Genomic DNA, 17,890 nt, shown 5'->3' with positions numbered 1-17,890 from the left:
GTCGTGCAGCCCGCGGGCTGGGCCTGGCGAGGGGGACCCGCGAGCCCCGTGAGGGGGACAGTGGTGCTCAATGGTGACAGCCCCAAGGCGGGGGGAAGCTACAGGAGAGGCGGGGGAGCAGGAACCGTGCTGCCTGAACGGGCAGCAATAAATAGAGGGAACCAGAGGGTGGGAGAAGCTGGGGAGAGAGACGGGCGGGAGGAGCCAGCTGCTGCGGGAACAGGGGTGAGTGACGACAGGGGGGAGCCTGCCCGGGGGCGAGCAGAGCTCCCCCGCCCAGCCAGCCCGCCCGCCCGCCACCGCCCCGGGGAGCAGAGGAGGCGCAGGAGAAGGCGGTGCCTTTCGGAGGAAGTTTGCGCTCCGACTGAAGAGGAGGGAGAGAGAAAAACCACCCTCCCGATCCGAAGCGGCCAGCCCGGGCTGAGCGGCTGTTGCGAGGAGACGCGGAGCTCCGCCACGCCAGCCGCCTCTCCTGCAGACCGGCCCGAGGAGCGCTCCGAGCCGCTCGCGCCCTCCCGCAGCTCGTGTCCGGCGCTGCAGCCCCTGCCCGCGCCATGGGCGGCTCTGCCTCCAGCCTGCTGGACGAGAGCAAATGCAGCTACATCCGAGGTACCGTACGGCGCTGCTGCCTGCCGGCCCGCAGACGATCGATACAAGCTAGGCAGAGGGACGCGGTGATTCGTGGGCGGTTCTGAAGTTGCGAAGTATTTAACGGCTGGCTGCCTCCCAGTCTGGATGCTCCCTGAGATCCAGTGACAGGAGACAGGCAGCGGCCACCACCACGTTTGCATCAGAATTTTAATTCCGGGAGGGGGAGAAGCTGGCTGCTTTGGGGGGGAAACGGTGCTGCTTAAAAGTCTAGCAGTGTTCAGTGTTTGCAGAAAGTGAAGGCAGCAGGCAGACAGGACACTCTCCACTGCAGAGATCTGAGAGGTAGGCAGGAGAAATTGATACTTCTGGGTAACTTATTGTCATGAGCACCGACCCTGCTGTATCTGCCTGCCAAAGGATTAGGCAAAGCCTGTTCTCAGGAGCCTCCGGGACCAGACCTGCAGAAAGCAGCACAGCTATAGTGGGAAGTTCACTGTATGACGGAGTGCCCCAGACGTTTCTGCCTGGCAATGGGACGGGGGACTGAATGGGTGGGTCTGGGTGCTGCTGCCCTTTTACAGAGGGACTCCCAGTAAACTAGAGTCGGAGCCTGAAGTTAGTGTAAAATTAGGCAAACTTGGCAAGGGGGGAGCAGAGGAGGGCAGGAAAAATATTGGTGAAGGCAAATATTTTTGTTTTTGGAAAGTAAATACAGCTGCTTGCATTGCCCTCTCCAGATGGAGGGTTTTCAGTTTTAGGGGTCGTAACCCAATAAAACCAGGCAGTTGAGACTGGATAATTATAAATCATACATTGAAAGTATGTGAACTATACCATCTTGCCATTGTTGAAAATGCCTTCCATGCTGTCTGGGGCCTATTAAAGTTGTGGGACTTCAGCAAAGCATTTAAGCATGTGCTGAATTGGGGAACAGGGGCAGATCACTTCAGAGAGGGCCAACATATCACCTGATTCAAAGCAAATGATTTTTCACATTCCAATATTTAATGCTTTTGAGCTCTTAATGATTGGCCATGCTTTGTGTAAAATAAATAAATAAAATAAACACATAAAATCAGAGAGGGCCAAAATATCCTGAAACTGGAAAGAGTGTCCACCTGATGTCAAGATCTCAACTCTGTGGTCCTTCTATACTTTGCAAAATCAGGCTCTTAGGGCCAGCATACAAAGCTGATAGTACCAAGTCCTTTGAAGCCAATAAAGTTTCGTCTGGGTTTTGGATTACATAGATAATCTGGAAAGGACTTGAGTTACCCAGACTAGTAAGGGGTTCTGTCATCACCTGCCTTGTAATGTTGGGTGCCTTAATACTTTGCCTATATGACTCAGAGCTCTGACACCAGTAGTCAGCGTACAAACATAAAGGGCTCAACTCTGCCTTCCACCAACCTAGTTATTTCTTGCAGGATGACTTCAACAACCCCTGTTCTGGTCTGGAGTTCCCCCAAATCTGTTTTCCTGAGTTTTTAATGACCAGATATTCATATTTTCCACTTTGGCTCATCACCCCTGAAGAAATGAAATCTCTCCCCACCTATCAGTTCACTTTGGCAAACACACTTCCCACAGTTTGAACAACAGAGGTTAGTTTGGGGTAAAATACCCAAAAAAGTTTGTTTAATAGAGAAATCATAGAATCAAAGGTGAAACGGTAAGGAAAAGCAACCACAGACAAGTTACCCAGAAAATAAACATAAAGATGCAATCTCAGGCTTTACACATGTATATTATCTAAATTCCCCTTTTGCCTTTCAGACTATGGTAATTTGTGTTTATACAGAGCAGGGGAAATTCCCTCCTTCCTTAGTTATCCAAGACTGGGATTTTCTTTTCAGTTTCAATGTCTTTCCATTAACTTTAATGGTCCACCATTGTCTTCCTCTGTGTTGTTCCATAGTAGGTTGTCAGAATTAGTGCCAGGGAAGCAACTAGCCTGTGAGATATTCCACCCCCGGCCTGATTACTTTCCTATGCTGAAGTTATGTGGTAGTTGCACCCTAGTTACCATTAGTGTTCTACGCATAGGGCTAGTCTACACTAGAAGCACTACATGGGTGCTCTATGCTGACAGGAGAGAGCTCTTCCATGGGCATAATAAATCCACTCTGTGAGAGGCAGTAGCAAGCATAAATAGCCATAGCCATAATCTGTAAACATCTTTCCCAATGACCGTCAAGTACAGAACATACAAGCTTTTATTAAAAGACCTTACTTGATGTATATTTGTACACAATAACGTTGTATACAACCAGTTGATTCAACTGCTTATTCTTGGTGTTCAGCCCCTCTTGTTCTCCCCTTGGGGTGTCTGGACCGTCACATCTGCTTGTGTTTATTGTTAAAGTGATAAAGAAAATGACAACTTAATTTTCCAGAATATATATATTTGCTTGTAAAGGGAAATAGATAAAAAATGTCAAACTTTTTGTTACTATCTGTCTAGATGTATATATGCCCCCATCACTGTAGTAACAGCTGATGTTTATGTGACCAATTTTATGTCTGAAAATCTGCTTTTGCTAAACAAAACATACATAAAAAGGTGTGTGTGGGGAGGAATCATATAGTTGGTACTGAGACAAAACTTCTGTTGAAGCCAGTAGGAGTCCTACTGGTTCAGGGCCAACTGAGTCAAAACCTTTTTGGTACAAAATGCAGTCTGACTGCTCAGTGCTGTTTGCTATTTTAGTTGGCGTTCACTGCATTATTTTGTTAGTGGTGTGATCTGTGCTGGAGTAAGAATGTAGAACTGCCACTCCTTTAGGAACCTCATGGAAAATGAATAATGAACTGTCTCTCTCATGAGTGTGCCCAAATTAGAACGTTTTAAAATGAATAAATCACTATCAGATGAAGAATAATGGGCCAAATTGTGGAGCCTACATGGGAGATCTGTATGTTTCCTAATGTGCAAGGGGGGAGATCAGCTGCCTCTGCAGCTCTGTTAGTTTCCTCCAGACTGTGGAGGATAGACTCAGCACAGGACAGAACCATGATAAATATGTCAATGGGCTCCTCCTCTTTGGCTCCCCTCCTGCCATTCATACAGTGGGGAAGGACAAGAGGGCAAGATCAGTCCCAGTGTAATTTTCAACTTCAAGGCAGTATCTCAGCTTCTTGGTCATTGAGACCTGATGATGAGAGTTGTGAGTCTCTTAAAGGACCAATACCTAGTTACTGCAGATAAGGAGACTGTTTTATACTAGCCCTTTAGATGCATGAAAGCAAAAACTTTTTCAAGTTCCTGCTCTTGGCACTCTTGTCTGTGAGGGGAATGGAGAGAACCATTGTCAGACAGTTAAGAAGTAAATATTTGTTTAGAATGCGTCGGGCCATAATCCATTTTCAGTCTGGAAAGGATCTTTGTGTAACTAAACAATTCCTGCTTCTAACTCCTGCTATGAATAATGGTTGATTTTTATTTTTTATTTGTTTTAATCTTGGGAAGAAAACAGCCTATAGTACTACTTTTAGTGGGAGAAGGGAGGAAGATGGAAGCGTGTCTTTAATTCCTGATATCTGTTTAGGACCCAGTCCAGCAAGTGCACACCATACAATACTCCAGTTGGCTTTGGTGGGGGTTTGCAAGATTCAGTCCTTGTTTATCAATGGCTATCTTTTGGTAGAGGTCATGTGGCAAGTTCTTCAAGAAACCAGGGAGGATGTGACAGTGCTTCTCTTTCAAAAAGGGAAGAGGATGAATCAGTGCTTATATTAGAAAGGCAAGCAATTAAAACAATCTTGCTTAATTTTAGAAAGCCAGTTGGATGTTTTTCACAATGAGGGTAATGGAGGGCTTTAGAAATAACAGCAAAATGAGAAGAGACAGCTGCTTTTCCCCTTTTTTTGTTGTTGTTTCTTTTTTGTCAGTAAAACTATACGCCAGCAGCATGTGAATCTCTAAATAACAATAAACCCAAACCCTTATTCATGTGACTTTAGTGGAACTATTCACATGAGTAATCTTGCAGGATCAGACTTAACAGTACTACTTCATATATCTTATTTTATTTAGAAAATGCATTCAGCTACATATCCTAGATTGCATGGGAATAACTTAGAAAGGGGGAAACACTCGACCTTCTTAAAGCCCCAGTGTCTGGGGTTCTGTGTAGATGGAGTGCACCATGTTTAATAGTTATGAATGTCATTTCCACATCCTCCCAAATCAGTTTCAGGGCGCTAGACTGCTATTCCAGCTTGCAGGCTGAATTAGTATCTGCAGCTCCTTACCTTCCATGCCAGCCCCATAAATTTCTGTGCAGAGATCAGTTTGGTATTTTGAGGTAGTTCATAGGTACCCCAATATAGCAGCTCCACTCATCTGTCATCCTTACAACTCCTATGTGAGGCTTAAGCAATGCATGGGGCTTTGCCAGACCTCTGCACCAGTAGTGAATTTGTCCCATAATGGGCAAATGTGCATGATGCTCGACTGATAAGAGATGAAGTCTCAGCTCTGAGAAGTTTACAACCTCAAGACCAAATTCTGAGGTTCTTCCTCCATTTTTATTCCATCCCTTTTCAAGTCAGTGGCAGTTTGACGAGGTAAAGGCTTGTCTACATGGACAGTCAGGAAAATTAAGCCAAATGAACTGAAAGTGTAAATTTGAACTGGATTAGTAAAACTGCATTCTGACCTTCTGTGGACACTCTCATTCAGAATTAAAATGGCCTTAATGTGGTTTACTTAATTCACAGTCAATTAAGATAAACTGAATTAAGGCCACTTTAATTCTGAATAAGAGAGTCCATAGAGGGTTTTAATGCAGTTTAACTAATCCACTTTAAATTCACACCTTTAGTTAATTTGGATTAATTTTTCAGTGTCCCTATTTAGAGGAGCCCCTAAGTAAAGACTTTGGGATTTGACTCTAAGGGCTTATCTACACTGCTCCATGTTCAAACATGGTAATAAGATAACCCCGTCTCACATTTTTACTTGATATGTTGTGTGGTAAGGGTAAGGATAAATTAGATACGCAGTAACATCATGTGGTTACTTTGCTTACAAATAGACACATCTGGTAGATTCCACATTTCTGGGCTTTGTTTGTTTCTTGTGTATTTGAGGGGAGTACTAGAGTATACAGACTTCCAGGAAGAAGAATAGTTTAAGGGTAGTTTGGCTATGTCTACACTAGCACTTTTGTCAGTAAAACTTATGTTGTTCAGAGGTGTGAAAAAAACACATCACTGACTGACATAAGTTACACGGACAGAAGTGCCGGTATGACAGTGCTATGTCAGCAGGAGATACTCTGCTGACATTGCTACTGCCACTCATTGGAGGTGGTTTAATTATGTCGTCAGGAGAGCTCTCTCCCAACGGCATAGAGTGGCTACATGGGAGATCGTATAGCAGCACAGTTGCATCGGTACAGCTTTGCTGCTGTAAGATCTCTAGTGTAGACAGAGCCTTTGAGGAGAGATGGTGGAACCAGCTCAAGAAGGGGTTTTAGATACATTGGATAGCATGGAAGGAAATCAAGAGTTGAGAAGGAAATGATAATACCAGGCTCCAGCCCAAGCTCAAATGTCTACACTGCAATTTTGTAGCCCTGAAGCTTGAGCTGCGTGAGCCTGAGTCAGATGATATGTGGCAGCCGTGGATGTTTTATTGCAGTGTAGTCATACCCTTAGAAAAAGAGTTAGGCCTTGTACTGTGACCTAAAGGTCTACAAATTCAGGCCTTGATGAACCAGTTGGGGAAGTGAATTCCAGAGAGAAGGGTCGAACCCTTTGAGACCACCCTTCTATCAGCCCCAGGATTATCAAATCTGGGGACTGTAAACTCAAGTACCCCAATTTACTCAACTACTGTGGCAGCTGGGGGGGTTAGCCATTAGATATCCAGGTCCCAAACCACTGAGGGATTTATACATCTAAGTCAACACCTAGAGCTGTACCTGAATACAAATGGGAAGCCAGTGTAGTTGTTGAAATGCTAATACAATATATTTCCTGTGGCTAGCAACTCTTAATCGGCAAGTGTCCACATTCTACTTGTAGTTAGCACATGGTCCTCATTAGCTATAGCATAGAGGCTACTCATTAAGCCATGAGGGCCTGGATCACCATGCTCAGGCCTGGGTCAGGGAGAGAAGGTCACAAATGTCTAACAAGATGCATATGGAAAAAAATTATGTATAGGGCCTTTCATGTGAGGATCTCAGTATTTTGCTTCATGCAGTAATTACTTCACTCACTAGGATTTTGTGAGGGTTAAGTAACAGAAGTGTACAGGGTAGAGTTTTCAATGCCACTTCAGAGATCTGGATGTTCAATTTCCATTAGAAATTGATGAGAATAGGGTATTCTCACAGGGGAACTGTCCCTCTGAGAGGTTGGGGCTCAGCTACACCTGCCCAACTGTAGTCCGACACCCCAGGGACAGGGAATGAGTCCAGGATTAATATGATGGGAGCATGTGAGTCAGAGCCAGGCCTGCAGGGAGATGAAAAGGTCAGCTTGAGTTCAGTGAGGAAGACCCCAAAGAGAGTGGACCTGGAAGGGAATGCTCTGTTAAAGAGCAGGAAAATAGGCAGGAAAGGGTCAGTGAGAAAGCCAGGCTGAGCATATAGGAAGAAAGCCAGGGAAGAAAAGACAGGGCAGCTTGCAGTACATGGGTGGATATCCCAGTTGTCTAGGGACCCAGAGCTGGGAATCCACAGTAAAAGGTGAGTGTGGGTTCCCTTATGTTGCCATGTTCTGAGGGGGATCTATCTGGCTTTAAGATTAAACTCGATAAATTTATGGAGGAGATGGTATGATGGGAGGGTTTTGGTAATTAAATATTCATGGTAAATAGGCCCAATGGCCTGTGATGGGATATTATATGGGGTGGGATCTGAGTTACCCAGGAAAGAATTTTCTGTAGTATCTGGCTGGTGAATCTTGCCCATATGCTCAGGGTTTAGCTGATTGCCATTTTTGGGGTCGGGAAGGAATTTTCCTCCAGGGCAGATTGGAAGAGGCGCTGGAGGTTTTTTGCCTTCCTCTGTAGCATGGGGCATGGGTCACTTGCTGGAGGATTTTCTGCTCCTTGAAGTCTTTAAACCATGTTTTGAGGACTTCAATAGCTCAGACATAGGTGAGAGGTTTTTCGCAGGAGTGGTGCGTGAAATTCTGTGGCCTGCGTTGTGCAGGAGGTCAGACTAGATGATCATAATGGTCCCTTCTGATCTAAATATCTATGAATCTATTCCCATCAACAGTGGGGAAAAGAGACTGATTCCAACCCAGGAGGACTGGAAGCTGAGCCCAAGAGATGGGCTAAGGACTGTTGAAGAAGAGGCAGACCCTAAAAGGAAGATGGGCTGTGCCTGGCAGTTGTCTAGTACAGAAGATTTATTTTATTTATTCTGTTATTTACATTTCCTTTTGGATTTGGATTAACTCTGGACTGTTGTGATTTAGCCAGATGATTTAGCCATCTAAACAACCTAACTGCTGGGAGCCCCAGAATCACCTGAGTGGCAGTGGATGACCTGAAACCAGAGTGGGTTAGTCCCTGATTCAGGCATCCAAATCCTCTAGGTGATTTTGAAAATCTCTCTCCTAAGGAATATTTTCCTCACTGAAAAGTAGTAATTTCTGGATTGAAAAGCAGCAGCTGTTTAATAGCACACAGCAACACTTGATAGCTGGTTGGGGCTGTGTATCATAGCCAATTATGACTGCAGGTGGAATGTATGTAGGCATGCGCAATTACCCTATTTTGAATTTGGACAAGACATCAAGGTTAACACCAACGTTAATCTGATAAAAAGTGGCATAGGATCTTTAATGAACACAACCATCTAAAAGATGGCATCTCCAGCAACACAGTGCCTATTGACGTATTAGATCACTACTGACTCAGAAGGAAGAGTGCAACACCGCTGAGCTGCCAACACCACTTCCTGTACACATGTACATTTAAGAGATTATATGAACTGTGAGTGGAATTAGGTATATATCTCTCTTCCCTTACCTGTTCACTTCGATATTTTTAAGGGCTTAGGGCTTTAATACCGTAAGATTTTTTGTTGAACATACGTAGTTGCAACCTCCGTTTAAAGGCTTTGTCCATTTTGTTGTTTCTTAAACTCTGTATTTTTGGGCCTTTCTTTGTTAGTAGCTCACTGGGGTCCTGATTTCCCCTTACCCTGTAGAACGATGGAGATCTACAGGTTTTCTTGAAATCCAGCTCCCCCATACCTCACACTGCTCTGCAGAGTTTAGGCACTACCATGGCTTGCAGTCTTGGGAATTGGTAGGGTTTTCTTGTTTCTTCCACACAGGAAGGGGGTATTTAATTTACTATAGCTTTAAAAGAGTTGATTTTTTTAAATTCAATAAAGCTTTAAGTTCCCCAGGATGTCAGAATGACAAATATATAAGAAATGTAAATGCTAAGGGCTTGACCTAAAACCTGCTGAAGTTAAAGAGAGTCTTTCTATTGACTTCAATGGACCTTGGATCAGGCCCTAAAAGAAGGAACTGCAGATTGTTGTCAACGAGCTGGAGGTAGTTTAGAAAAGAGTGACAATGATAAGTAGGGGGCTGGAGGGATTGATTTATGTGGAAAAATCGTAACATTTTATAAATCTAACTTGACTAAGGATGAAGTAAATTTGTAGTGGTGGCGGGTGTGTGTAACATAATTTGTCTATTAGTGGGTGCAGCACCCAACAGGGAAAGGCATTATTTAGGGTGGTACTAGGGAGTATAACTAGAAGTAATGTGGTGAAATTAAGGAAAAACTTCTTGATAACAAGATCTAATAGACCCTGCCATAGATTTCAAAGGAAAGTAATAGAAGCCTTATTGTTTGAGACATTTAATATTAACAAGGAAAAATACTTGTGTAATATCTAGGAAACAATTCTACATAGCTGGGGGGATAGCTGGAGGATGGACAAGATGACCTAGCAGATCTTACCAGTTTCCCAGTTTAGAGTTAATGGGCCAAATTCTGCTCCGTAATCCATATGCAGCTCTATAGGGCCAGATTTTTGAAAGGGTTTAAGAGCAGACTTCAAGTGCCCAGCACCAGTAATTGAGGCTAGGCTTTCAAAGTAGTTTAGCACCCGGAGCTGACTCTAAATGTGAACTGAGCTCTTTTTAAAATCTACCACCAATTTTTGGTATAAGCAAAGCTGGTAAAAAATGAGATGGTCATTTTATTAAACTTGTTGCAAAACACTTTTTTGTATGTGTTTTTCAAAAAAGATTTTTTTTTTTTAAACAATGTAGTGCTAAGCCCTTCTGAAAATTCTGTCTATGGAATGAAGTGGGGGTGCACAGTTGTAACTGAGTAGAATCTGGCATGAAGTAATGAACCATACAGAATACCTCATTTTTGATTCTTCACTATCAAATCTTCCCTATAATTCTAATTTTCTTTCAGCTGTGAAAACTATTAGTTATTTCTATTTGTAATGGGCTCCTAGTAATTGTTTTTGTCTATAAGGATTAGTATGTAACTAATAAAAGTGTAATTTACCACTGAGGATGCAATTAATCATTTAATGATTCATTAAACGCAATGAACTTCTGAGGGATATTGGACACCCTCAACTTCCAAATAGAACTGTTCCGTGTGTGTAGGTTTTAGAGACTAGATGGGGCCTATTTTCCTCTTTATTCACAAGGAAGAGAAAGGGAAATCAGTCAGTTATTTATTAAGTTATACTCCCAAATCCCCTAGGTATCGAGGAGAGAAGTTGGTCCTTGCAACTTGAAGAAAGACTGTTTTTGCAGGGTGAGCACAGGCAGCTATGGAATTCAGCTGTAACAAGTGAGGGAGCCAGTTTGAATTTAATCGTTAACAGGGACACAGGAGAATGGAAGAATAAATTGGAATAGATTGTGAAAAATTTGGCCTTTTTCGGGGGAGGGGAATACAGGGCAGCTCTCAGACTGTGCATTTGACTTTCTGTTAAACTGTAATACATACTTTCAGTTTCTAACTTGCTGTATGTCTGCAAGTAGAACAGAATTTTGCAAAAGACAGGCAAATTCTGATGAGATTTTTTTCTCTTAATCTGTACAAACTATGCACTGGAGTGTTTAGGGAATTATTCATCTGGAATTTTTGCAAGTGAGCTGGGTTGTAACTGACGATATAGTATAAAATGTGACATATATGTGGAGCTATGTATATTTATCTCCAATGTAGCACTTTTCATCTGTACCCCTCTCTCTGTCTTTCTTTTAGGAAGGTATTAGGAAAATGCACTTGAGTTTCCATTCCCCAATACACTGGGCCCCACAAAGATTTCAGTGTCTAGTGTCAAAGTGTAGGCTTTAAGAAAAGGAGTACTTGTGGCACCTTAGAGACTAACAAATTTATTTGAGTATAAGCTTTCGTGAGCTATGGCTCACTTCATCAGATGCATACCGTGGAAAATACAGTGAGGAGATTTTATATACACAGAGAACATGAAACAATGGGTGTTACCATACAGACTGTAACAAGAGTGATCAGGAAAGGTGAGCTATTACCAGCAGGAGAGCGGGGTTGGGGAGAAGACACCTTTTGTAGTGATAATCAAGGTGGGCCATTTCCAGCAGTTGACAAGAACAGTAGGGGGGGAAGTAAACAAGGGGAAGTAGTTTTATTTTGTGTAATGACACATCCACTCCCAGTCTTTATTCAAGCCTAAGTTAATTGTATCCAGTTTGCAAATTAATTCCAATTCAGCAGTCTCTCATTGGAGTCTGTTTTTGAAGTTTTTTTGTTGAAGAATTGCCACTTTGAGGTCTGTAATTGAGTGACCAAAGAGATTGAAGTGTTCTCCGACTGGCTTTTGAATGTTAATGTTTTCTCTTGGGAGAAAGTGCTCTGTTAAAAGAGCATGTAAGAATCCTGCAGTGGGCTCTGAAGCAGGAAGGACTGGGAGAGACAAGGGGGAAAATACCATGGGACTTGTAGCTCAGGATGGGCTGAGGAACTGTGTTTGTGATTTGTCTATGTGTAGAAAATATAATTATGCCTCGAAAGAGACTTCAGGTGTGGCAGTGGGCTCTCTGTGGGCTGGGGACAAGTCTGTGCCTTATGCGTGGCTTAAAGGGATATATCCTTACGTGCTGCATTTTCTGAAACTTCAGCTGTAGGCAGATATCCTGCAAACTAGTGGCCATCTTGCCATTTGTCTTTGTAAAATTTGCAGCATGGTAGCTCAGTGGAAGAATCTGTAATCCAGTTTCTAACTTTCTTTAATAGTATTTCTAACTGATATTTTACAAAGTACAGAAGGCTTACATAATACATGGAGGTTACACTATTTAAACATAGTAGGAGTATTATAAGAGAATGGGTGTACTGGTGTTTTGCAGGCTTCTGTGAAGACAGGGTTCCTGCCCACAAGAGTGTGAGGTGACATACAATGCATAACAGTACACAATGCTGTAGCAGCTCACCAAATGGGGTAGATGTAAACGATCCAAAGATTGAAGCATAATAGCATGATTATGCTAATGCTATATTACAGTATATAAACCATATGGACAAAGTTCTTCTCTTAGATACACTGATAGAACCCAACTGACTTCAAAGGATCTATACTGGAGGAGAATTCAACCCTGTACGGTAGCTGATGTTTTGGGTAACCTAGACACAGGATCAAATTGAGCTCACAGCTACACTGGTGCAACCCCTTTGGCTTCAAATGACATTATTAACAAGATGGCTGTCTTCAGTTCAGAACTGTCAGTTACAATTAAAATTAAGCCATGCTTCAGTATATTCATGGTGAGAAATGTTTCTGGCCACTTGCATTTTCAGATTGTTCCTTGGAGCATAATGGGTGCAGTTTTCCTTAAACGCCACCTCACTTGAGTTAAAGGTAAGCTTGGGAGGAGGGTAATTAAATGATTCATACCTTTGCTGCTGCTATTTGGCTAGAGACCACTTTATGTAAGGCTGAGTTAAGCATTGGTTACTATTGGGAAGACTTTCCTGGCTATAGAGCAAGATTGATTTTTTTTTTTTAAATGAAAGTTTACATTCAGCTGAAAAGATGAACAATTGAGGGAAGGCCCTAAAAGTGGATTCTGTAATTTTCTTGTACCTGACTTTCCCAGTGTCTCTTCCAGGGTCATAAGAGGCTCTGGAATCTGTCTTGAGTGAGTGGAACTCAGCCACATCCATAACCTTAGCACCAGTTACCAGAGAAACAGTCTTTATCGCTGGGCAGAGGAAGAGAATGGTATGTGTTATCGAAGAAATAAAAATTTTGAGGAGTTAGTCAACATTTCTGTGAAAACTTTATCCTGTTTTTTGACCACCACTATACATAAAAAAACCCAGGCCTTGGTTCTGCAAACAGCACATGCTTAACTTTACACAAGGATTCCCAAGATCTCAGTAGGATTGATTACATGGTTAAGTCCTAAAAGATTTTTAAGATCTCAGTCTCATTTTGTGACAAGGCCTCAGTTGTACCCTAGGCCTTAAGGATTGATCTTCAGCCATTGCCAACAACAAAAATCTTCAAACCTGCATAGTATTGGGCAATAGCAATGCTTTGAAGGGCATAATTCAGTTTATGTTTTTTGGTACTGGAAAAAGAATTACTTGAGGGACAGCTGGCACCTATGAGGGGATATAGGAAGTTAAGCAAGTCTGAATCCTTCTGGTATCTCTTGATTAGATAATTAAAAAAAAAAAAGGACAGAGAGAGAGAACATTATTTTTAAAAAGCACATTTGAAAATAGCTTTTATAAATGGCTAGCCTAGTAACTTACAATAAAAAAGCGCACACATATCAATAGAGAATAAGAGGCTTTCCACCAGTCTAGTTTCCTTTTAAAATGAAAGATACCAATATAATTTTTAAAAAAATCTTTTTCCATACAGTTTCCAATAATCTGACAAAGATTAGTCTATTTTGATGCCTTGAATTGAAAAATCTGAGATTCCTGAGGGTTACACTGGGGATACAAAAGTCCCATGGCCGCCTGCTATCGTTTGTGCACAACAAAGCACCAAGTGTGTTTTGTTCCTTAAGAAAATCCCAGTACAATGCCAAATAATTCAGGTGTTTTTCCCATAGCAGCTACTACCTTCTCAATAAACTACGGACCAGATTAAGTCATTAATGAACAGGCCTAAGTAGAGGGAAGGTGTAAAGCCACTGAGCTCCAGGCGGTGACTACTGGATCTTTTTGAAGCCTGTCTCTGCACCCACAATAGGCAATGGGGAGTTGTTGCTGACTTTAATCGGGGCAAGAGCAAGCCCTCTGACAGCACAGGAACTAGGCCAACCCTTTAGGCAGGTGCACTCTGTGGCTGGCCTGTTTTGCTGCCGAGAGCAAGGTCAAAGCCCTGACTCCTCCTCATCCCTTTGGAGAAGCAAATGTTCATGAAGGCACTAGCCCTGAAGTACCTGTGTGTTTGGGGGTTTGCTGTTGTGGCTGACCGCTGTGTGAGGGCATATGAGAGGAAGGCTCTTTGCATCCTCCCCACTTTGCACATATGTGCAAGGGCAGGCCATGATCTGGCCCTATGAGTTTTTTCTTTTTAAGATTTGTACTGTAAGTGAAATTAAGTGCTCTCTACAGCACAGGCAGTGACAGTGGTTTCCCTTCCTCTCCCCTCCCCACCGCCATTGTGGCCTCAGGCCAGACCTGGATAGATCAACTGTAAAAGACAGACAGTTCAGTCTCTGTTCATTCCATCTTTGGCCTCTCTGCTAAGAAAACTAAGACGAGTGTGACCAGTGCCAGCTGTGGTGGTAATGATGTTTACAGCTTGAACTCTTATCCGTTTGAAATTGGGGCATAAACCTGACAAATGTCAGAGTAATAAATTTCAGGTACTCTGTCTTATATTCTAAATCAATTATACAGTGCTTCTAAGGCAAATTCAGATTTCTAATTTGACCCTCTTTCACTGCAACAAGAGCTCTTTTAGAAATGGAAATTCAAAACTGGGTTTGATACCTAATGTCAAGCTGTCTGGAATAGCTCATGAGCATGAGTACCAACCTCAGGACAGACTGTTAAGAAGCAGGCACAAGTCCCAAACTAGATGTGAGTTCTATATTTAGATTTCACCAACTAGTATCAAGTGTGAACTTCTCAAGCACTAGAGTAGTCAACCCTAAAATAATTAACTGAAGATTTATTAAGTAAGAAATAAGAGTTATTTGGAAGGTGTGACAGGGTCAGGCCAGATGGCTATAGGAGAGTAATTTTTTTTTTTTTTGAAACAGAAAATAAATTTATTTGCATAACACACACAAATCGCCAAAGAAGATAAAACAAAACTATGCAACAAAACAAAAGCAAACGCAATGTATAACTTCTCTTCAGGGGAGAGAAGTGTTCATGCTTGCCTGGGCCCAGAGCAGGGGGGCTTCCTTGACGCTCATGGTCTTCCACCCTCCTGAGTTACCTGGTGGCCTAGAGTTGGGGGGGCTTCCTCGACACTCATGGTCTTCCACCCCCTCGAGTTACCTAGTGCCACACCCAGTGTCACCAACTATTCCTCTCCTGAGAGTGTCCAACAGGATGGGCAAGACTGCGGAGTGGGCAGTTGGGGGGGGCGGGCGTGCACTCACGTGTGAAAGGGCCCCTCCTAGGTGGTGGTGATGATGGTATCCACAGCGGCAACGGCTGGGGCTGGGGTCTCTCGCTCTTCCCCTCAATCAAAGGGTCAGACAGAGGGAACCGGACGGGGTCACTGAGCAGAGAACCTCAGACAGCGCCCACCGCTCCTCGAAGGCGTCAAGGGAGTTGGTGGACGCCACCCACAGGAACTCTGCCCGGATATGTGAGTGTACTGAGGATCGGAAAACAGCCCTACGGTCGCAGGAAGCTTCATCGGCCAACCTCCTCTCTCTGGTTTTATAGATGGCTGTTTTAGCTAGGGCTAGGAGGAGGTTAACCAGGAGATCCTGTGACTTTGTGGGGCCATGGATGCGGAGTGTGTAAATGAAAAGGTGAGGGGAAAAATGCAGCCAAAAGCATAATAAAATATTCGTGAGGAGCCGGAAAAGGGGCTGCAGCCTGGCACACTCTAAATATACGTGTGCCAGGGTTTCCCTCACATTGCAAAAAGGGCAAGTATCTGGGATGGGGGTGAACCACGTCAAAAACACGCCTGTGCTCACAGCTCTGTGAAGGAGCTGCCAACTGATGTCCCTGGCAGGCCTCGGGACCCAGGTGGAATACAGGCTGTCCTACCAGGGCTGCTCACCCTCCAAAGGTGGCAGGAGGTCCCGCCACTTTGTATCGGGGAGGGACACCAGGGTGAGGGTATGAAGGGTGTGAAGCGTGAGTGTGTATAGATGTTTCCTTGGGGCGGTCTGGAAACTGACCAGCTGCAGTTCATGCAGCTGGCTCACAGTGAAAGGGTGAGGGGTTTGTTGGGATCTATGGGGTAGGGACCCAACTGAAAGGTCCAGCGGGCCTGGGGTAGAGGGTGGGCGGGGTGTGCCCTTGCACAGGGCTCGGTTGAGATAAGCCCGAGCAGTGGGCTTCAAAGCAACCTTCACCTCCTGAAGTATGCGCCGGGGGGGTACGAGGTCTGGAGAGCCCCATGCGCCTAGCGAGCGTCAGGGGATCCAGCCAGTCTCCCCAGTCGTAGTCCAGGAGGTCTCCAACTCTCGTGACTTCCGCCAGGACCAAACTCTGGCACACCGAGCCGGACTCCGCCACCAGCACATGGAGCTGGTGGTTGTGTAACGGGCCCAGCGAGGAGATCCACTCCCATGGTGGCCGTCCCGGACCTGGTCATTGAAAACAGTTTCCAGGTCCGGAGGAGTTCCTGTTAGAAGACCGGCAGCCCGGAGAGGTCTCACGGAAAACCTCTTGGACTGAGATAAAAGAGCTGCCGGTCATATCGGAGCCCTCGGAAGCGGTGTAGGAAGGCGTGCGCCAGTATGCTCCACGTCGAACTACTTGTACTATAGAGGAGCCTCTGCAGGGCCTAGAGGCAGAAGACACAGACCTGAGTGTGCAGACACTTCAGGCTCTGCCCTCCTTCCTTCATGGGTAGATGAAGAACCCCAACAGGGGCCCAGTGCATTCCTGACCAAAAGAACTCCAGAATGGATGTCTGGAGGTTGGTCAGGAAACCCGGGGCCGAGACCAGGGTGTTGAGCCGGTACGAGAGCATGGACAGGACTAGTTGATTAAGCACCAGCGCTCTCCCTCAGAGGGAGAGACATTGGAGTAGCCTCGTCCATTTCCGGAGCCGCTCTATCACCCCGCCTTCTAAATTTTGCCAGTTCTCCGGCAGAGAAGGGTGCGTGGCAGAAAGGTAAATGCCTAGGTAGAGCAGCGGACCCGCGCTCCACTGGATAGTCTGAAGCGCGGGTGGGAGGGAGCTCACCTGCTGCCAGTCCCCCACCACCAAGCCAGAGCGCTTGACCCAGTTGACTCGGGTGGAGGAGGCTGCCGAATAGATGGCCTGGCAAGCCTCCACCCGCGCCAAGTCGCCCGGGTCCTGGACCACGAGGAGCACGTCATCGGCGTACTCTGACAGGACCAGCCGCAGCTCTGGCTCCCACAGCACTAACCCTGTCAACCTCCTTCGGAGGAGACAGAGGAAGGGCTCGGTCGCCGGAGCGTACCGCTGGCCCGAGAGGGGGCACCCCTGCTGTACTCCTCGCCCGAAGCTGACCGGTTCGGTCAGGGTCCAGTTGAGCCTAACCAGACACTGCGTGGAAGCGTACAGCACCCAAAGAAAACTCTCAAACTGAGGTCCGAATCCAAACACCTGCAGAGTGCCCAGGAGGTACCCATGGTCCACTCTATCGAACGCCTTCTCCTGATCAAGAGACAGGAGGGCGAACGACAGACCGTCTCTACGCCTGAGTTCCAAAAGGTCTCGGACTAGAAATAGGTTGTCAAAAATGCTGCAGCCCAGGACAGTGTAGGTCTGGTCTGGGTGGGTCATGTCCGCCATCACAGACCCGAGCCGCAGCGAGATTGCTTTAGCTACAATTTTGTAGTCCGTGGTAAGGAGCGAGACAGGATGCCAATTTTGTAAGTCGTGGAGGTCCCCCTTCTTCGGCAACAAGGTGAGCACCACTCGCCTGCACGAAAGAGGGAGGACCCCGCCCTGCAAAGACTCGGCCCAGATAGTGGCTAGGTTTGGGCCAAGGATGTCCCAGAATGTGCGGTAGAACTCCACGGTCAGCCTGTCCATGCCTGGAGATTTACTGGGGGGCATGTGACGGAGGGCTTCCGAGAACTCGGCCAGGGTGAGAGGCAGCTCTAGTCGGTCTCAGTCGCCCACGCTGGCCGTGGGGAGTTCCTCCCAGAGCATCCTGCAAGCGC

The 17,890-nt window shown here is 45.1% G+C and overlaps 1 protein-coding gene across 1 annotated transcript in view; it reads left to right on the top strand.

Moving 5' to 3' along the window:
- Positions 1 to 429: 429 nt before the first annotated feature.
- The window catches only part of NIBAN1 (niban apoptosis regulator 1), a 128,701-nt gene continuing 111,240 nt past the window's right edge, over positions 430 to 17,890 (top strand). Inside the window, exon 1 of the mRNA XM_077824920.1 lies at positions 430 to 609. Coding sequence (XP_077681046.1) covers positions 555 to 609 — 55 coding nt within the window. The 5' untranslated portion in view covers positions 430 to 554. The remainder of the gene's footprint in view (positions 610 to 17,890) is intronic.

The sequence above is a fragment of the Eretmochelys imbricata genome, chromosome 8 (assembly GCF_965152235.1).
Source record: "Eretmochelys imbricata isolate rEreImb1 chromosome 8, rEreImb1.hap1, whole genome shotgun sequence".
NCBI lineage: Eukaryota > Metazoa > Chordata > Testudines > Cheloniidae > Eretmochelys > Eretmochelys imbricata.
Note: the sequence above shows the minus strand (reverse complement) of the source record. Positions and strands in the feature narration are given on the sequence as shown.